Source organism: Vigna umbellata, chromosome 5, assembly GCF_029865625.1.
Source record: "Vigna umbellata cultivar VRB3 chromosome 5, Vumbellata_1.0, whole genome shotgun sequence".
Taxonomy (NCBI): Eukaryota; Viridiplantae; Streptophyta; class Magnoliopsida; order Fabales; family Fabaceae; genus Vigna; species Vigna umbellata.
In genome coordinates this window covers 59,802,556-59,823,134 of record NC_142169.1, presented here as the reverse complement: position 1 = coordinate 59,823,134, position 20,579 = coordinate 59,802,556, and the positions used below count along the sequence as shown (strand labels likewise).

Sequence of the window (20,579 nt, the reverse complement as noted above, 5' to 3'; positions counted from 1 at the left end):
TTAACTGAATTTAGTCAAATTTTATCTTAATTTAATCCTTAAACTTTATAAATATTTCGTTTTAATTCTCTATACGTTAACAGTTTTAGAAAAGACAACACCTTACTCCAAATTTTCTTACCCGATAACATTATGAAACTCATGATAAAATGTAGTATTTTTTTTATTGATACCCATGTGTTTATTTGAGTTTTGAATGTAAAATTTATTTTGATCTTATTCTTTTGTTGATGTATAATACATTACAGTAAACATTTTATATTTCTATAGTTATTTCCTAAAAATAGTTAATATAAATTTTGAGATTATTAGTACCAAAAAATTTACATTTATAAAATAAAATTCATAAATTATAAAATGAATACTCGGTATTTTATACCAAATACGCAATTTATCAAATTAGTTTAATCTCAAAACTTTAAAAAATTTAAAATTATTTTGATTCTTCAGACATAACACTTAAATTAAAATTACATTTTATAAATTTTAAATAAATACTTTTAGTTTTCTCGAATATTATTCTAAATTTTAAAGATTAGAAACACAATAACTAACATAACACATGCAATAAGTAATTCTTGGCACTCATTAGCAAAATTGACGTGACACTTAACACTCATTAGCAAAATTGATGTGACACTTAACGAAATTTTCCTAGACAATTAAATTTTTTTTCAAATGTTTACTTGAATGAATTTGGGGGAGAGTAATTAAATGGATTTGAAAAGATTTGAAGATAAATTTTTGTTGTTTTTTATTTGAATAGATTTAGAAGTAACTGACAATAAATTTGGAAGTAAAGTTTGTGATAATTAGTGTAAGATTTAATTGACGGCAAATTAAAAAAATTTACTTCCAAATTCACTCTCACTTATCTCCAAATCTAGTCAAATAAAAAAAAACAATTTTATCTTCAAATCTCTCAAATTCAATAAAGCCTGAATGATTGCAGTGTGATTTAATTTTATCAATCATGATATAAGTCACCATACATTTAATAAATTTAACCCGTCTCCGTGAAAAAATAATTTTATTTTGTTGAAATTAGCATATGAGCATGTGATACGCGCTATAACTAATAATAATTTTTAAAGAATATAAAATAAAAAAAATACTTAGTGTTTGTATACATAATCTTCTAAAAATCTTATAAAATATAAAATAAAAAACCACGTGAAATGAATGTTGCTTTTTAAATAAGAATATTGGGAATGACAACGGGTTCTGACGTGCTCTTCACCCACTCAATACAAACCCACAGCGCATGATTTTACGAAATTATCTAGTTTAAAACATTATATTGTACTAATTTATTAATTAAGATCTTGTAAAGATATTCAAGTAATCCATTTTCCAATTATTCTTCGATTTTTTTTCAAAGAAGTAGTTGAAAGCTTCACAAATTTAAGTCTCTTTTATAAAATAGGTGAATTAAGATTTGCCATATATAAAAAAATATTCAAATCATCCAAAAATATTTTCAATAAAACACAAATTTAAATAAAATATGAAAAAGGTTTTAAAAAAAGAAGGTCGTAGATTTATTATTGTTGTAGATATCGTGGAAGAAAGAGAGTCGTAGAATAATGAAATGGCTAAAAATCAGCGTGTATTGATTTACAGAGTAGAATACAACATCCAAAAAATTATTTCTTCAACTGCTTTTTCTCCCAACAACTGGTTGACAGTTATTTTAATAATAAAATATTAAATATCTGATTTTGTTCTTGTGCTATGAATCTGATACAGAACCACATGTTTATCTGCTAAGCTTTCTTGTTAAGTGTAAAACAACTTGGGTGGAGTGTTTGGTCGTGTGGTGGAAACTTTTGGGCGAAGGAATCATCACTCATGGGCATCAAAGGCAGTGAAGGAAGTCTAAACTCAACTCCTCTGCTGTCTTCGAGCAAAGATGGAGTTGATTTCCATGACGATGAGAAAAGTGAAGCTTCTGGGATGACATTTATGCTTGTTTTCACCGCCGTTTCTGCTACAATTGGTTCTTACGTTTTTGGGTATGCTGTAAGTTATCAATCACACATTTTGGTTCATCACAATTCAGAATCATCATTTCTGTTCTTGCCGTCACATCACACACCTCTTTTTGCAGCTCGGATATTCATCCCCTGCTCAGTATGGAATCGTGCACGACCTGCATCTCTCTGTCGCCGAGGTTACCACCTAACAATCTTTGTTTTTGTCATCTTTCTTAAAATGTATCGCCGTTGTAAGAACAGTTGACTTTTCTGGAAATTGAATGTTCCTTGTAAAATTTTGATGTTTAAGTTGTGTATATCTTTTCCGGTATTCTCTAATTTTACTTGAGGACACCTCAATTGTTTGTGTAATACATAGATGAAACTAACAATACCTAAGAAGCTGTTTTAAGTTTTCTCTTAAATTCACTCCTTATAGTTTATTGGTTCTTGTTTATTTGATCGTTTATGTCACTTTTGCAGTACTCAACTTTTGGTTCAATATTGACGATTGGAGCGATAGTTGGTGCCACTTTAAGTGGTAGAATAGCAGATTATGTGGGTCGGCGATTGGTAAGTCAGAGACAGATTACGCTTAGTTTTAGTTTCAGTGGTACAGTTGTTCGCTTTTGGTTAAATTTTTCATTTTTCCATGAAGGCCATGGGTTTCTCGGAGGTTTTCTGCATCTTGGGATCAGTTATCATAGCATTCTCAAAGGTTTGGCATTAATTTCTTCCCAGATTTCTCAAATTGAAGTTTACGGATATCCGAGTTTCTTTATTAACCAGGCTTCAAGCAAAGCTACTTCTGAGCTAATTGGTTTACTTCGTGGTTGTTTCTACCTGTTCCTTCCTACGCCCAAAGCCACAGGATTTCTATCTGTTTCTCTGAATTTCCTTAAATTCAGTCTAAGATAATGAATATTCCGTGTTTGAAGGTTTCTTGGTGGCTTTATATTGGAAGAATGTTGGTAGGATGTGGGGTTGGCATCATATCTTATGTGGTAATTGCTTTAACGTTTGATATGTTATGACTGCAATTCAAATTAATGTTATTCAGTCAATCGAGAAATACATGTAACACAGTTCCCTTTGCAAATTAGGTTCCAGTATACATAGCAGAAATAACACCCAAGGATCTCAGAGGAGCATTTACCGAAGGTCATCTGGTAAAGGAATACTATAAATGATATCACCTCAGTCATTCCACTCTTATTTTGTGTATCGTGCCACTTAATTTTTTGTGTCACTCAAAGGCTTACTTTAAATGTCTATTTGGTATAATTGTGGCAGTTAATGACTTGCTGTGGGTTGTCATTAACTTATCTTATTGGCGCATTTTTGAATTGGCGGATTTTGGCCTTGATTGGTAAATATACTTGTACTATTCTTTATGTTGCTCTTTTTCACAAAACCAAATTAAAAAGGGTTCGAAGTAACTCACATAATTTTTTGTCTTTATCTCAGGAACTGTTCCTTGTATTGTGCACCTTCTGACTCTTCCCTTCATTCCTGATTCTCCCAGGTGGCTGGTGAGTTGTTCTTAGCTTCTGGAATTTTGCTCTTTGATCAGTACATGTTGGACACTTATCACACAAGCAACCTAGTTTTTTCTTCTGTTTGTCAAATGATTAGAGTCAACACATGTCATTTGATAACACAGCACAACCGATATTTGTAATCTTCTGCAGGCTAAGGTTGGTCGGTTGAAAGAGAGTGAGTCTGCTCTACAGCGCCTAAGAGGAAAGCATGCTGATGTTTATGAGGAGGCCACTGAAATCAGAGTACACAACAAGTTCTTGTTTGGGTTATGATCTTACTGGGGGACACATATTTTAATATATAACATTTTTTGGCTGTACCTTCATTTGTAGGAATACACAGAAGCCCTTCAGCAACACACAGAAAAAGGCAATATTCTCGTCTTATTTAAGTTGCAGTATTTAAGGACACTTACTGTGAGCATTCTAAATCCATTCCATTCATTCAGGCTATCTTAATGATTCCAGGCTCTCATGGTATTTAGTTACTCGTTTAGGTAGGTGTAGGCTTGATGATGCTGCAGCAGTTTGGAGGGATTAGTGGCATTCTTTTCTATACAAATTCCATATTTATCTCTGCTGGTAGGTGCAGCTCCTTCTAACATATGCCAAATAAGAAAAAACAAATCATAGAATACTAGATTTGTGCATGATTCATTAAGGCAAAGATTCTTCTCTTTTACAGGATTTTCAGACACTATTGGAACAATAGCAGTGGGTGTCTTCAAGGTTTTTATTTCTGTTTACTCAATTTCATTAGTTTTGTGTGCTCAATTCTATACAAGTCAAGTTCAGTGCCATTTTGGATGATACGTGTACACTTCATTCCAGGGTCTTCTCTTCACATAGTCCTTTTATTTTTGTTTATAGGTCTCATTTTCATTTTTAGGAGTACTTTTGATGGATAGATGTGGAAGACGACCACTTTTACTGGTAAAATGGCCAAACGTTTTTTTTTCCTTTTTTAAATTTTAATTTTATTTTGTTTCCATGTTCTGTTGATTCTCATCCAAAATTTGGACTCTTACACAGGCTTCTGCTACAGGAGCATGCATAGGAAGCTTCCTGACAGCCCTATCATTCTTCTTGAAGGTTCTTTTCTTTCGATTGAAGATCTTTGCTTTAATCATTTGTTTTTTGAATCATTTCTAAGAACAATCAGGCTTACTTGATACAGGATATACAGGAATGGAAGTCGATAAGTCCCTTTATAGCGCTTGTTGGTGTACTGGTAATGCTTTTCTAACTCTACCAACAGTTGCATCTTCTACTTATCCTTGTCTTTTCATTTTTCACTGGCCTTGTATTTGTCTTAGTAAGATCGAATTGAATTTAGGACTTTAATTTTGTCTCTGAAGTTTAATTCTCCGACAAAATTTCAATTCATGTTGCATATTCAGCCTGGTTTACTCATGGACTGAATGACTGATAGATAAAAGCAATTTGGTTTTAAATTTCCTAATGAGCAGGTATACATGGGATTGTTCTCGCTAGGCATGTCTGGAATTCCGTCTGTTATAATGTCTGAGGTAGCTTTGTTCAACTATGCTTCGACTCATCAAATTAAAATTGAAATATAATAAATCCTCAGCACATGAATGCTGTTCATGTATATATTTTTTCAGATATTTCCCATTAATGTGAAGGGCACTGCTGGAAGCTTAGTAATCTTGGTTAACTGGACATGTTCATTGATTGTTGCATATACTTTTAACTTTCTCATGAGTTGGAGTTCATCAGGTAAACTTCAATTTACTCTTATTTCCTGTTTTCCACTCTAACACATACATTAATTTCCTCTAGAGACAAGACAAAAAAATCAGTAAAACATCCAAATTTAAAGAGAAAAACATGGAAAAAAAGAATACTAAGGGTTCATTGTCATGTTTTGGTTGTGTTGGAGCAGGAACTTTCTTCTTGTTCTCTGGCATATGTGCCAGCACTGTTGTTTTCGTAGCAAAACTAGTACCAGAGACCAAGGGGCGTACACTAGAGGAAATTCAAGCTTCTTTGAATACCTTCTGAGAGATGAATTTGGTATTCCTCTGCAACAGAATTTCTGCAAGTTGCACATTGATGGGGTTTCGTGTAAAGAAAGTTTATTCAAAAGTTACATAAGTTTGAATCTTGGAGATAACAATCTCCAAGTCACGATCATTTTTTTGTGATTGTATTATTTATCCAATTTAATCAGTGCAATGTACGGTAACATATCAAAATTGTCAGTATTAGCTAAAACAGAGACTCTGTGTATGTAATTTTATTTGCTGTCTTAGAATTTATATAAATAAAAATGTATATTATGTATATAATTTATTTTATTTCATTTTATTTATAATATGAAAACAAGAAATTAATGTGCACACTTTTATAATCCATGCTAGTCACTTTCCACTCTCATTATTTGTTTTTTTTTTCAATTTGACTTAAAAATATTACTGAGTAAAATTTGAAAACAATTTATAGTGTCAATTGCTATAATGTATTATTACAAATATAAAAAAACTAAATAAAATTGATTATGTAAAAATATAACTTAAATACTTTTTGTTTCTCAATTTTTGTTTTATGTTTCTAATATTTTTTTTAAAATTGGATACTTAAAAAGTTATTATATGTTGAAGTGTTTTCTAAACCAAAATACGCTTCAGAAGAATGGTTGAAGATTAATATAATATAAATTAATTTACTTTAAGTTGATTATATGTGTTGCCGGCAAAATACATTATCACATGATAACAAGTATAATAATAAAAGAGAAATTTAAAAAAAAAAACCTTAAAAACAAGTTAAAAAGAGTGAAGTGATAATAAGAACAAAATGAAAATGATTTTTTTTTCGGGATCTTCAACCAAAATTTTGTAATGAATTATATATCTAATTAAAAAAAAAATTGGATACTCAAAACAAAAATAAGTAAATCTAAAATTCATATAAATCTAAGAATAATAATGATGGATATTATGTATCATATTGTATCGTATATTATGACTATTAGATACTAAAAATATAAAAGAATTTTAATTGTGTGGATGCTATGTTTCATTTTGTATTAGTCATAACAGAAGACCAACATGGTTCAAGTGACAAACATGTTTGGTCTTTTATGGTGTTAGAAGTTAAATTCTAAAAGTATGAAACATGGTCAAAGAGATTAATAGTTGTGTCTTGGATTATAATACCTACTGAAGTTTGAGTTGTAATAATTAAAAAAAAAAGGACTTGCCAATAATAGTAGAAATATAGTCAAAGTAACATTTTAATTTTGTATTAAAAAGTTAATAATGGTGGGTTGAAAATAAAATATAAATATTTTCACACAAAAATATCTAAGTTACTACTTCATCGCTCACCACCAATTTAGATTATCTACAGTGTTTTTGTATTGTTTATCTGTTGTAATATTGATGGAAATTAATTTTGATATTTTAAAATATACTATAATTTTGTTAATGCATCAATCTCTACTTTAAAGACTCAGGACAACACAAAAGAATCTTGAGGACTTGGTCATCACATGCAAGAAAAGGTAAGATTTTTAGAATGCCACAGCTTGGAACTCTTGGCCTTTTGTGCAAGCTTATGATGACACATCCTACAAAAAATCTACGCCTATCAGTTCAGATTTCACATGCCCAGTAACAAAAACCATGTCACAGTCCCTCCAATGAAGTTCAGTTCAAAACATCAAACGAAGTATCGAAAGTCAATAATACACAAGACTTATCTCCAACACTGTCGTCCAAACTAGTCATTTTTGGACCTCACAAAGCACTGTTCTTCATAGATTCATTTACTGTCACAAACAACCTTAAAATTCTTAGTGGCTCCCATGGACGACAGTGCTAAGAGTGCTGAACCGAGAGAATTTTCAAGTCCTTTGCTTTCCACAGAAATATTGCAAGCTTATCATGGTAACGATGGGGTTGAGTGTGAGGAAAAGAGGCAGGAAGAAACTTGGTCGGTACCAGCTATTCTTATTCTTACCACCCTTGTTGCGGTCTCAGGTTCTTATGTTTTTGGGTCTGCTGTAAGTTCCCTTCACACGTTTTTGCTTTGGCAGTTTTATGAGAGTTTGGAAGTACCATTGCCAGTGTATGAATTTTGCAGATTGGATATTCGTCTCCTTCTCAAAATGGAATCATGGATGATCTCAATCTCGGCGTGGCTGAGGTTTGAACTTTGAATCACGACCTTTGTTTTTGTTTGTCATGTACTAACCATTTAACTGATGAGAGGAAGGAAGGAACACATTTAATACCTTTTTATTGGTCTGGTTTTATCCAGTATTCGATTTTTGGATCAATACTGACGATTGGAGCAATGATTGGGGCCATCATAAGTGGTAGAATAGCAGACTACGCAGGTCGAAGAGCTGTAAGTTTATTCAATTTGTGTTTTGAAATGAAAGTTTCATGTGGTTAGGTATTTCAAGACATGGGAGATTTGAAACCAATCAGTTATAAAAAAGTCTATATAAGAAATTACAACATCACTTTTAACTTAACATTAGGCAATAAGTTTTCGTGAATCAGTCCATATAAGATACTGTAACAATACTTTTAATCCAAAACCTTCAAGCAACATGTTTAGGAATCTTCTACTTGTATACTGGTATTTTGAATTCCTAACAATCTTCTCCACCTTGAATTACTTGTCATCCTGAATTCCTAACAACCTTATTTCAATCTTCCGTTTTCTTCCATTTTGAAAAACAGGCTATGGGTTTCTCCGAAGTATTCTGCATCTTGGGATGGCTTGCCATATCATTGTCAAAGGTTACCATCCTTACACGCCACTTTCATATAAGCCTATACAAGCAAAATATCTTTTTGAGCAATTAACTTGATCGATAAAGCAAACCTTGATATTTGCACACAAGTTAAGTCGTTTTTATCTGACACTTGGTGCTTGTTTGAAGGTTGGTTGGTGGCTTTACGTGGGAAGATTTTTGGTAGGATGTGGAATGGGCCTTCTATCTTATGTGGTAATTGTTGTGACTCTTAGTTTTTCACAAATGCAGTTCGAGAGGAATTCGGTCGCTCAAAACAAAAACAATGGGTTTGTTTCTTCTGTTTCCATTATAGGTACCAGTTTATGTGGCAGAAATAACACCCAAGAATCTCCGAGGGGGATTCACCACAGTTCATCAGGTAAGGAAACGATGATTCTTTTCTGAGTATCACTTTGCTTCCATTGCAAGTAATAGGCTTATTTAAAATCCAATTTGGAGTTTCTTTTGACAGTTAATGATTTGTTGTGGGGTATCATTAACTTATCTTATTGGATCGTTCTTAAATTGGAGGATTTTGGCTCTAATAGGTAATGCTCATCTGCATGGTTTTCATCTAACATAGTGAAATTAAGAAAGGTTGCAATGTAAGTGGCATTTTCTTTCTTTATCTCAGGAACTATTCCGTGTCTCGTACAACTTTTGGGTCTATTCTTCATTCCCGAATCTCCTAGGTGGCTGGTGAGTTGTTTGAGATATTTTTGTTGATCTGTTGTTGAACATGACATGATTCACACAAGAAACTGAGATTTTCAGTCACTTGTGTCAAATAATTGGAATCACTACATGTTAGACAAACACATTGCAAGTTTGTGACAGTTTGAAATCTTGTGTAGGCAAAATTTGGTCACTGGGAAACGAGTGAATCTGTTCTACAGCGTCTTAGAGGAAAGAATGCTGATGTTTCTCAAGAGGCCACTGAAATTAGAGTACATATAGTGTTTGTTCATTATTGTGTTGGGGTAGTAGAAGAAGCTTAAGAGTCTAACACATTATTCTATGTTATTTTTTTTGTAGGATTTTACCGAAGCCCTTCAGACCAAAACAGAAGCTACCATTTTTGGCTTATTTCAGTTGCAGTATTTGAAGTCACTTACTGTGAGCTGAGCTTTCTAAGATATATTTTCTTGTTCTTGCAGCCTGTCTTGTCCTTTTTGCAGATTCTTATGGTATTTTTTAATTACTTTGTTAGGTAGGAGTTGGTCTGATGATACTGCAACAGTTTGGAGGGGTTAACGGCATTGCTTTTTATGCAAGTTCTATATTCATCTCTGCGGGTACATGCATATTCTTTTTTTAATGCTTCTAACACATGACTGATAAAGAAGATGGCCATGAGAATGTTCAACTTATAACACAATTGTCATAGAGGCAGAAATTCTTATCTATCTCAGGATTTTCGGGAAGTATTGGAATGATAGCAATGGTTGCAGTTCAGGTTTTCATTCTCTTCATACAGTTGATTCGCTTGCCTTCTTACTGTTGTATAAAATGAGATAGATGCCACTCCTTTGGTGAGTCTTCTCTTCACTTGTATCTTTATAGATCCCAATGACAGCTCTGGGAGTGCTTTTGATGGATAAATCTGGTAGACGACCACTTCTGCTGGTAGAAAAGATGATGTTTTGTTTCTTCTGTTTTGTGCTGATATGTAAGATCTGAATCCAAAATGTTTAGCTTTATGCAGGTTTCTGCTTCGGGAACATGCTTAGGATGCTTCCTTGCAGCCCTATCATTCTTCTTGCAGGTTCTTTAAATAACAAAATCTGCTCTACCAAGATTGCTTTTTTACTTTAGTTATTTCAAAATGGTCAATTAATTGAGCTTGCCTCATGCAGGACCTACATAAATGGAAGGAAGTCAGTCCCATTCTGGCACTTGTCGGTGTACTGGTGATGATTTTTCAACGGCAATGTTTAAGCAATAATGCACCATTATTTGAATCTTTGATTACAGTGTGCAATCTTATGCATTTAATTGGATAATAATAACAATAACAAAACATAAATTCAAATTCATTACTCGTTTTATGACATTGAAATGAGATGAAAGAATGTTACCTGTGTTTTCTTTTTGCCCAGTTAATAATAACATCACCGAACATCAAATACTTCTAGAGTGTATAATGTAATGAAGTTCGAGTTCTTTACTGTCAAATACTCACACCAAAAAATGACTTCTTTCTTTGTTTCTAGTTAGCATTTTATTTGTAACGAAGAATATTGAAAACATTGAAACAAATCCACGTACCTGATATTTTGAACAGTTAGTTTTTTCAATGATCAGGTATATACAGGATCATTCTCTCTTGGCATGGGAGGAATCCCCTGGGTTATAATGTCTGAGGTATAGTTTCTGAACATATATATATGAAATAAAAAATGGATCATAAGAAGTTCTTAAAGTGTACTGAATTATCTTTTTCATGGCTCCCAGATATTTCCCATTAATGTGAAGGGCTCTGCAGGAAGTCTTGTGACTTTGGTTAGCTGGTTGTGTTCTTGGATCGTGTCATATGCTTTTAACTTTCTCATGAGTTGGAGTTCCGCAGGTAGGTTCATTCATACTTACTGCACCCTTAAAAGAGAAAACCAAAATGACCCAGAAAAGAAATGATACCAAGAAAGCAAAAACTCACATTATGTTCGTTCAGGAACTTTCTTCATCTTCTCTGCCATATGTGGCTTCACTGTTCTGTTCGTGGCAAAACTAGTGCCAGAGACGAAGGGGCGTACGCTAGAAGAAATTCAAGCATCCCTCAAGAGATGAATTCGGCACATTTATGAAGGACACGGACAAATGGTGATTTATGAACAACTTTTACAACGTTGATCTGAAAACTACTTTTTCAAATAAGAACCGATGTATTGAAATAACCAGCAATTTAATTTTCGGAACAAATGATACAACTTTGTTTTTGAACAACGTGTAAATGATCATTGCCTGGGTCTGGGAGCAGGAACAACTCGCGCAAACTCCGAGGGCCAATGTCTGTGTCTTGCAAACGTGCTTATTAGAAGACCTGGGAATCGCGTTTTCTTAATTTTGTTAGGGATGGTCAAACGGTAACAAAGAATAACCAAAATAAAAAATGGTTTCTAATTATTGACAACAGTTTGATGTTTGACTAAAACGTGTATGAGCATAAAAATGGTAGAAGAGAAATGAAAAAGAAAAGAAAAAGATTAACGAAGTGATAAAAAGAGGTCAACGCATAATTAATACGTGGCATGTAGGATTAGGAGATAAGAGGTTAGCGTTTGGTTAAAATTTAACCCACAGAAAAAAAGAAAGAGATAAAAAGCTATTTGCGCGGAGTCCAACGTGGGACCCGGCACCGTTTGCTCCATGAAGGATTCCAGCTCATACCCCGAAACAAACACGCCCTTCCTTTTCTTGCGTTTTGTTTGGTTGGCACTCTCACTCTGCCACCCCATGCCCATGCTATGCTTTTCCTTTTTATTTTATTAATAACTTCTTTCTCTTCTTCTCTTCCAGAATCCCTTCTCACAAATTGTTACAACTGCTTTTACGTTTTGATTATGATTATTGTTATTATGCCATGACAAGCTCAACCGGTTTCCCTTTCTATCCGCCTTTTCTTTTCTCCCTCGTCTTCCCTGCCATGATCAAATTGTTCAAGAGAAACACCTCCACTGACACGTGTCATCATCACCACCACTATCACCACCATCCACTTTTGGGCCTTGGACTCGCCACCACAGACGTCCACAGACCTCCCAACGTTCTGGAGTCCGCCATGCTGAAGCCCAACAGCGACGTGCCTCGGCCCAAGAAGACACAGATTGGATCCCTTGACGAAGAGGTGGTCTGCTTCGTCAGCGGCTTGGCCTCATGCACGGAGACTCTAGGCTGCGAGAGCTCCGACCAAATCCACAGTAATTGCGAGGACGAGGATGTGATCGATGGCGAGAAGATTTCTCGGAGGAGGACGGTGAAGACGGAAGGGAGAGGGAAGGTGAGGACATTTCCACCGCCGCTGTCGTCGCTCAATCGGAACGGTAAACCGAGTTTTTATCTCCGGCCTGTGAGGAAAGACGGGAGGTTGGAGTTGACGGAAGTGAGAATAGAGCGACCGGAGATTCTGCATGCATGGCGAGAGAACGGGCGTTTGACATTGCGTCTGGTGTCAGATCTCGAAGAGGAAGAGGAAGACATAGAAGAAGAAGAAAAAGAAGAGGAAGAGGAAGAGATAGAAGAAGAAGAAAAAGGAATAGAGGAAGAGAACGTCGGAGAGTGGAGGCTCCGGAGTAGTGAAGGGTTAAGGAGGTGTCACGAGATGGTGAACCATCATCACCATCACCATGTTCATGGCAGCATGCGCATGTGTGGAATCAGCATTGTGTGAGGGTTGGAGGGACACGTGGCATGGAGCTTTGAAGGGGAATGAATGATTTGAACGTTGGAATTTGCACTGCAAAAATTGGCAGAAGAAGGGTTGGATGTGTATAGAGAGAAATCATGCATGCATGCGGTGGTGTTTGGTTGCTGGAAAAACGACACTACCAAGAGGTCCACACAGGCTGTAATTACTTTGCTGCGTTTTGTATTCTTAGGCAGAGAGAGAGAATGTTCGAGACGGAGAGCTATTGTACTGTATTTACCAAATTTTGAAGATTTATGTTAGATGCCAAAAACAATTTCTGAACATATTTTCTTCAGTTTTTAAGGTTGTTGTTGAAACCAGTTAAAGTTCTCGGAAAATTTGCCATTTAATCAACCCAGTGGCTTCTAATTTGAACTCTCGTCATCTCACTCTCTCACTCTCTCTCCAATTTGAACTGTTTTCTTGTCTCTGGTTTCAGTTCATCAGATTGTTCAGTGTTGGGTTGATTTATGTTGTGGGAGTTGAAGAAAAATGGGTTCTGTCGATTTGAAGAAAGTGGGAGTGGAGACAGTGGAGTAAGTGTAAGTGGTTCTTCACCAAAAAATTGTTTGGAAAAGTTATGAATGGATGTTCATTATTTAAATCATCATTTTTGGCTGGAACAATCACAGATGTTTGAGCTTCTTGGCTTGTTCTTGAAGATGTTCAAACGATTTCATTGCAGGAAGAAATGCTCATTGAAATCAAATGTGAAGGATTGTTGCATTAGAGATTCAACAGAACTTGAGTGTGAAGAGTGCAAGATATAAAAAGAATAAAAAATAATGGTGACATAGTTCAATATTTTCTTATCTACACAGTGGTGATCCCTTATTTCTCTTCTTCTTAATGACTCACAAAAAGTTCATTACTTCAACCCTAAGACATTGACTATTTCATCTCTTCTTCATTCACCATTTTTCAATCTGGTAATGAAGCTTTAAAAAAATTAAGGCATGTTTTACCTCCTCTAACATATCCTCCTTATAAATTTTTACTCACCTTAAATTTCAAAAATTTAATTGCCCTCCTCATAAATACTTGAATTCTTTTTGGCAAATATATGCTTTTGAAGTCCAATAATTGATGCGTGTAAATTATGGAGTATTTATTATTGATGAGATTAAGTAAAATATATACGTCATCACTAAAAATGCAATAAAGTTTGTGTGGTTGATTTATGAAGAAATAAATCAGGATTAGGAGAATATATACAAAGTATTTTAGAGAAATATATTTATTTTCTCTAGTTTCGTTTGATATATTTATTTTTCCTTTATATTTATCTTTATTCGAAACTTTAACATATTTTGCCTTTCAAACAATTTAAAATAAATAAATGTAGTTTTTTTAATTTAATTATATATATACAGGGGTTTGCTAACACCTATTTTAGCAATGTGTACCGGGTTTTATAATACCCTTATATATATATATATATATATATATCATGGATTCTAAGTTTTACGATTAAGAGTATTTTAATAATTTTCATTTTCAAAACTAAAAAAAACCTCAAACTCTTACTCACGTCTCTCATTCCTCTAAACTCTTACTCATGTCTCTCATTCCTCTAAACTCTTTTTCTTTCATCTCTCTCATCCCAACATTTTCTCTGTCCTAGTCCCAACTGAAAAAAAAATCAGAAACACTCGCTGTTAAACAATTTCTTACAAAAAATGATTTTATAATGAATTTTCATTTTATAATTTTTGTCTTATCTAATTTTCACAAACATAATGACATATGAAGGAATTGGTAATTGGCTTGAAAAAAATAAAAAACACTTGCGTGGCGAATATACAAATGATTCAACTCTTTACACAGACATATTGTTTAATATACTTTAGTTTTGAGTATGATAAAAGAGAAATGAGTGAGAGGAAGGAGTAAAGGTTATTGAGTTTTTTTTAGTTTTGAGAATGAACTTGTTTAAAACTCGGTGTGTATATATATTTTATCAAAGGAGACGTGGATTGACTAAAAATATAAAATGCTTTGTTTATTATCTGAATATCATGACCTCATTTGAAAGTAGGACATTTTGTTTTAATATACTTTGATTTTGTATGTGTAGATATGAGGTATCATTAAAAATTAAAGTCGTCGACAGCAGGGTTCGAACCTGCGCGGGCGAAGCCCAACAGATTTCAAGTCTGTCTCCTTAACCACTCGGACATATCGACATTATTGAGAAAGCTAGGGTCAATTTAGTAAAACAATAATGTTCAACTTTTATTATTTCATATAAATACATAAAAGATGGTATGTATAAAAATCAAAAGAGGCTAAAAAAATATTTTTAATGACTAAAAATATAATTTCAAATGAAAAATTAGTGAACGTATTAATATAATTTTAATTAAAAATTAGTGTAAACGTGTTAGTTAGCGTGTAGTTAAAATGTAACTAAATATTGTTTATTTTTTCATAAACCTCATTAAATGGGATTGGTTTAAATTGGGTCCACAATTCAATCCTGGGCTATCAGGTTTATGCATTAAAAAATGTGATATTTTAAAAGTAATTAAAATAAAAATCTCCAATATTTATTAATTTTTAGAACATATATATCAAAAAATTCATAAGGAAAGATATAGTAATTATATTAAGATTTATTAAAAAACGTCGACAGCAGGGTTCGAACCTGCGCGGGCGAAGCCCAACAGATTTCAAGTCTGTCTCCTTAACCACTCGGACATATCGACCATGTTTGGTTATATGCATCATATATAATTATTTATTAATATTACAAATTTTTACTTTTCTTGAGCAATATTTTCATTTTAGAAAATAAAATCAAAATTTAATAATCATTAATTTTAATGATTGAGATAATACAAAAAATTAATAATTGATATTTTTTTATTCAAAATAATTCAAATTTAAGTATCGATATGTATATCTTGAATTTGTTTTATTAATGATTCTAGTTTATTTTACTTTACTAGTATTTTATTATGTTTTATATTGTAACAAATTAATATCTTTAATATATAAATTAAAATTAAAATCATAAAATAATATTATAATTAAAATTTATAATAAATTGGTACCGTAGAGTATAAATATATTCTTTCTACTGTCATGACTTGTTTAACGTAAAGAAAAATTATAAGAATTTTTTTTATTAGAATATTTATATTTGTCAAAAGATGTTAGAATTCTTTAAAAGTGTTTAGTCATTCAAAACCACGAAGGAAGAACGAATTGATGAAGTTTGACATATAGTTTAACTAAAAGGTGAGTTTAACTTAATTATATAGTAAACTTCGAAGTTTCAACTATTGAGTAAATTATCAAATGATTTTGAAGTGGGTTACTTAACGTATGACAAAATATTAGATACAAAATTTATTATCTATTTTTTTAATTTTTGTTTATTCTAATTTCCTTTTCAATAAAACCTTTTTTTATCATTGCAATTGAAATGTGAAGACATAAATTACGAAACAACATGCTCTAACACATTTATTTGATTATAAATTCAAAATGTTTGCGATCCTAATTAATGTTAACCTTTTTTTTTTGTTTTATTTGGCCATGAAAAATTTTCATTTGATTGGATCTCACTTAACGATATGTTTTAATTGTAATTAAGTGTCTAATTGTTGGAATAATTTTCCAAGAACTTAGGGAAACAAGATGAACAACAATGTAGACTTGATATAATCTTCTAGGCGTGAATACACACTTTCTTAAAAGCAATATTTCGTCCCTTATAAGAGCGAAGGGAATCATGAAATCCACTTTTGAGATACAAAGAAGAAATACAACAATAATACTCACTCTTAGTATTAACGTCAAACAAGAATAAAATTCTCACGAACGAATTGATATGTGTGTTAAGTGAATGAGAGAATGTAGAGAAAAAGTCTTATCTTATATTTTTTATCAATAGAACACATAATCCAAGAGATGTTGATCAGACATCTTTTAAATCCAAGAGATACCAAATTCTGATTAGTTACATTTCTTCATAAATGATTATAACTTTTTATGAATGGTTGTAAGCCTTCATGAATAATTGTAACTTTTCATGAATGATTGTAACTCATGAATAATCTGAAAAGTGTCTCTGATACTCTTAAATTTCAACACTAATTGATTAAAAGATGTTGAAGTTATTTAATAAAGATTATATATATTAAATGAAACTGTGTTGAAAAAGTACAAGATTATGATTTTTTATTTTCAAACATGAATTGAATTGAAGATCCTTATATAATCATAACATCACATTTCTAATCAATTAAAATTTATTTTAATTAAGAGTTAAATATATTTTTATTTTCAAATTATTATAAAAAATTATGTATCATTCTTAAATTGAATTATAAAAATTTAGTTTTTATATTTTATGAAAATCAATATAAAATGTGATCCCAACAAATTATATGTTAAGGTTATATTTTAATTCATGAAATTTTGTTTGATATATTAAATGTTTTACATATATTTTTATAAAATAAAATAAAAATAAATACTTTATAGTTTAATTTAAAAACGAAACATAATTTTTTATAATAATTTAAAGACGAAAAGACATATTTAATTATTTGATAAATAATAGGCTAGAACAATCTTATAAGAATTCACCATTTAAACAAACGTATAAATTTTCTTATAAATATTGTATAAATAATTTATATTAAGTGGTTTTAAGTCAAGAACATCATAACAAAACCTACTAACTTAAACATACATTATTCTCACACTTAATTTTTCATCTCCTACTTTCCAAAATTGAACCTTTCCATTTCTTGCAAAGTTGTTTTCTCTATATACCTCTTCCAAGAACAACTTGATTTACTATTTCACCATTTTTCCATATTATCTCTCATTCTTCTTCCACATTGTTTGGTAACTTCACACCAATAGTTGATGCTTGATTTATAAATTCATCTTTCACCACATTTGCTGGAATAACATACACATTAAAACTTATAGTTAAAACAAAAAAAAATACAATTAATTAACAAACATATATTATAAATGTTATAACTAACCATTGTTTTCCATATTGGGAAATTGTTCATAAAAAATATTACTTTCCCATAACATTCTTCTAGTGCCCTTTTGAATCCTTGAAGTGGTTTCTAATGGTGGCCTTGGAATAGAGAACCTTATTTTGAAGGTACCTTGTCCTACATATTTAAAGTGCACCAATTTTCCAACCTCAATATGGTAGAAATCCTTCAAACTATTCATACCATTGTTAAAATAAGCACAAACTTTATTGTTTATTGTAATAACATCAATTTCCACAGCAAAAATATTGCCATAATCATCTTCAAGTATAACTGCTTTGCCCAGTTCATTACTCCATGTGTTATAGAACCCTTTTGGAATTCTTACTCTGCTCTGATTTATATTTTACAAAAGTAAACTATGTCAGATATTATGATTATTAAATGAAAAGTAATTATATAATTTAAATATTATGTAGTAATATTTACCTCACAAGCACGAATTATTCCTTCAAAGTAGGCATCTGTGTAATCATTTATTTTTCCAAATTGTTGATCCATGGTATGGTCTGTGTATAACATAAAAAATAGATATATCTACATGTCAAATATAATTATTTTTATATTTTTGGTCCTCATTGTAAGACATATCAACCAAGTAGTTTGTTGATAGAACATACCAATATCATCATATAAAAATGCATTTTTTTTAAGTGAGAAACATTATATTACAATGAGAAACTTAATAGGAAGAACATTGATTTCACATTCTAAATAAAATTATTTTTACATCTCTTTAATGTTTTTAATAAAAATATTAAATGTTTTATGAGAAATTATAAAGTACTTGATAAGGGACACCGCCAACATTTTCTACAAGGTACATTATAATAAAGATAAAAAAATTATATGATATATTAAAATAACTAAATAATCTTTTTATGTTTTTTCAAAGTGGATTCTACAATAACAATAAAATACATAAGATAAAAAATAACTTTCATTTGTTATTATCTATACATAAAATCTTATGTGTTTTTCTTCATTAACAAATATAATATTTAATTCGCAACTATTTTCTAATATAAATATTAAATCACTTATTCCTTTTTTTTCACATCAAACCACTTCCAGTTTTAGTCAATACTCATATGAATGACAAAAATGAAATAACCAGATTGTGTAAATTCATGGACAATGAATAGAAAGAATAAAACCTGAATATGCATCGAATAAAAAAAAATTGAACCTTTTGATGAGAGAGAATTTTAGTAAGATAGGAAAAAACTTTGTCTTCCTTCCATTAAACCTGAGAAAAAAAAAGATGAGAAAATAGGAAAACAAAGATATTAATGTTAGTTTTTGCATGAAGGAAGAAAAAGAATGACATAAAGAAGGCTAAAATGGAATAATCTAACATAACTATCGATGAATAAATTGGAGAACCTAACAATGATATTTTTCTTCAGCAGATGAAAATTATGATGTTATATCATCAGAATGTGTATTTTATGTCAAAGAGTAAAAGAAACTTGAGAAAAGTTGAAGTAAATAGATTGTCTTGTTAAATATTTTAATAAAAATAACGTTTATTCTTCAACAGTTATATTTGACTTATTTACTTTTATATATTAATTATTATATCATATTTATTATATTTATTATGTTGAAGAGAGATCAAGTTAAGAAAAGCTTTAAAAGTGTTATTGATATCTATATATTAAGTTGAATTAACCTTTTATGTAACTAGCACAATATGATAGTCATACCGAGTCTACTCAATAGTGAGTTGGGAGGTTCACCCATTGGTCCAGTAAATATGACAATTTCTCAAATTATATATATATATATATATAAGATTTATCGGGTTAACTAATGCATTTAAATGGATAAATTTAGAGAATAATTTTATTCTGTTAAATTATACAATTACAAAAAAAAATTTAAACTTATTTAAGAGGCATTATTTCAATCATAAATTCATTTGCATTCTTCAAATAACATAACACAAAAAATTAAAATCCTTTAAATTATAATTCTTCTTATTTTAAAAAATATGTTTTATTTTAATAAAATAATTTTAATATTTCTCACACATAACAATAAAAAAATGTGAACAAGTTGATGAACTTGACAAAAGAGGACTATTCCATATGAAAAACTTTTTTTTAACAATTTTTTTTTAACAACTGCTTATATGACCGTTTGTGATTAATCCATTTTAAATATACAGACCAATAAAACAGTAGCATGTAATCCATTATCAAAAATTGTTAAAATATCGGAATCCATTCCATATTCAGGTATACTTAAAAACTAGTCTTATAGTGTCAAACTTTGTATGGTGTTAAATAAGTGTAAAACTTTTTTTTATATCAAAATATCATTATTCAATCTTAAAAGACGATCAAGACTACGGGAGAACTATATGCCTCCGTAGATGTACTTATAAAAAAATATCTTTAATTAGTAATTTTATTTTTATATTTAAATTTAAATTTATTTTTATTTAAATTTATAGTTATATAATTTTATTTTTATTTAAAAATTATTAAAACTTAGTTAAATAAAAAAATATATAAAGATTAAAATAAATCACATGCCTAAATATACTTATCAAATAACTAATCAAAGTCTAGGAAAATGTAATATACATGTAAATGTAATGAACATTTACTCTTATATACATAGTCAGACAATATTCAAAATGAAATTTGAGACATTGGATGATGGAAATAATGAGGAACCATAATTCACTCTTTAATCTAACAACTACTTACTAAACCGGATTTAATGTGTAAGAAAATGGAAATAAGCTTTGACAAGCTTATACAAAATAGGTGTAAACAATATATCATATTACACATTTTATAAATGCAAGATTCATTAGATAAGTGAAACTTACAAAAATCA

The 20,579-nt window shown here is 30.9% G+C and overlaps 3 protein-coding genes, 2 non-coding genes and 1 pseudogene across 5 annotated transcripts; 3 read left to right on the top strand and 3 right to left on the bottom strand.

Annotated features, from left to right (window-relative positions):
• Positions 1 to 1,730: 1,730 nt before the first annotated feature.
• On the top strand, positions 1,731 to 5,829 carry LOC124824143 (sugar transporter ERD6-like 5). Its single transcript, XM_047296522.2, has 18 exons — positions 1,731 to 2,022; positions 2,111 to 2,173; positions 2,460 to 2,549; positions 2,635 to 2,694; positions 2,915 to 2,980; positions 3,080 to 3,145; positions 3,270 to 3,345; positions 3,444 to 3,508; positions 3,668 to 3,760; positions 3,851 to 3,934; positions 4,015 to 4,099; positions 4,203 to 4,246; positions 4,388 to 4,450; positions 4,550 to 4,609; positions 4,695 to 4,748; positions 4,987 to 5,046; positions 5,143 to 5,257; positions 5,424 to 5,829. The coding sequence occupies exons 1-18, from the start codon at positions 1,852 to 1,854 to the stop codon at positions 5,540 to 5,542; spliced, it is 1,434 nt and encodes a 477-aa protein (XP_047152478.1). The 5' UTR covers positions 1,731 to 1,851; the 3' UTR covers positions 5,543 to 5,829.
• A 1,289-nt stretch (positions 5,830 to 7,118) lies between these two features.
• On the top strand, positions 7,119 to 11,234 carry LOC124824142 (Major facilitator superfamily protein). Its single transcript, XM_047296521.2, has 18 exons — positions 7,119 to 7,547; positions 7,628 to 7,690; positions 7,805 to 7,894; positions 8,236 to 8,295; positions 8,439 to 8,504; positions 8,605 to 8,670; positions 8,764 to 8,839; positions 8,926 to 8,990; positions 9,146 to 9,238; positions 9,327 to 9,407; positions 9,502 to 9,586; positions 9,704 to 9,747; positions 9,855 to 9,917; positions 9,997 to 10,056; positions 10,148 to 10,201; positions 10,596 to 10,655; positions 10,746 to 10,860; positions 10,963 to 11,234. Exons 1-18 carry the CDS (start codon positions 7,350 to 7,352, stop codon positions 11,076 to 11,078), a joined length of 1,455 nt encoding a protein of 484 aa, XP_047152477.1. The 5' UTR covers positions 7,119 to 7,349; the 3' UTR covers positions 11,079 to 11,234.
• Positions 11,235 to 11,573: 339 nt separating this feature from the next.
• On the top strand, positions 11,574 to 13,071 carry LOC124824146 (uncharacterized). The gene has a single exon (XM_047296525.2). It carries the CDS (start codon positions 11,872 to 11,874, stop codon positions 12,676 to 12,678), a length of 807 nt encoding a protein of 268 aa, XP_047152481.1. The 5' UTR covers positions 11,574 to 11,871; the 3' UTR covers positions 12,679 to 13,071.
• A 1,729-nt stretch (positions 13,072 to 14,800) lies between these two features.
• On the bottom strand, positions 14,801 to 14,882 carry TRNAS-UGA (transfer RNA serine (anticodon UGA)). Its single transcript has one exon. It is a non-coding gene; the product is annotated as a tRNA-Ser (tRNA).
• Positions 14,883 to 15,322: 440 nt separating this feature from the next.
• TRNAS-UGA (transfer RNA serine (anticodon UGA)) lies at positions 15,323 to 15,404 on the bottom strand. Its single transcript has one exon. It is a non-coding gene; the product is annotated as a tRNA-Ser (tRNA).
• A 2,072-nt stretch (positions 15,405 to 17,476) lies between these two features.
• Positions 17,477 to 18,227, bottom strand: LOC148198749 (uncharacterized; annotated as a pseudogene).
• Between the last annotated feature and the right edge of the window lie 2,352 nt (positions 18,228 to 20,579).

Coding starts and splice junctions, on each gene's coding strand:
- LOC124824142 (XM_047296521.2), top strand. CDS start 7,350: ATGGACGACAGTGCTAAGAGTGCTGAACCGAGAGAATTTTCAAGTCCT. Junction 9,918..9,996: donor GTAGACGACCACTTCTGCTG/GTAGAAAAGATG, acceptor AGCTTTATGCAG/GTTTCTGCTTCGGGAACATG. Junction 10,656..10,745: donor CCTGGGTTATAATGTCTGAG/GTATAGTTTCTG, acceptor CATGGCTCCCAG/ATATTTCCCATTAATGTGAA.
- LOC124824143 (XM_047296522.2), top strand. CDS start 1,852: ATGGGCATCAAAGGCAGTGAAGGAAGTCTAAACTCAACTCCTCTGCTG. Junction 2,981..3,079: donor TTGGCATCATATCTTATGTG/GTAATTGCTTTA, acceptor TTTGCAAATTAG/GTTCCAGTATACATAGCAGA. Junction 4,610..4,694: donor CCCTATCATTCTTCTTGAAG/GTTCTTTTCTTT, acceptor TACTTGATACAG/GATATACAGGAATGGAAGTC.
- LOC124824146 (XM_047296525.2), top strand. CDS start 11,872: ATGACAAGCTCAACCGGTTTCCCTTTCTATCCGCCTTTTCTTTTCTCC.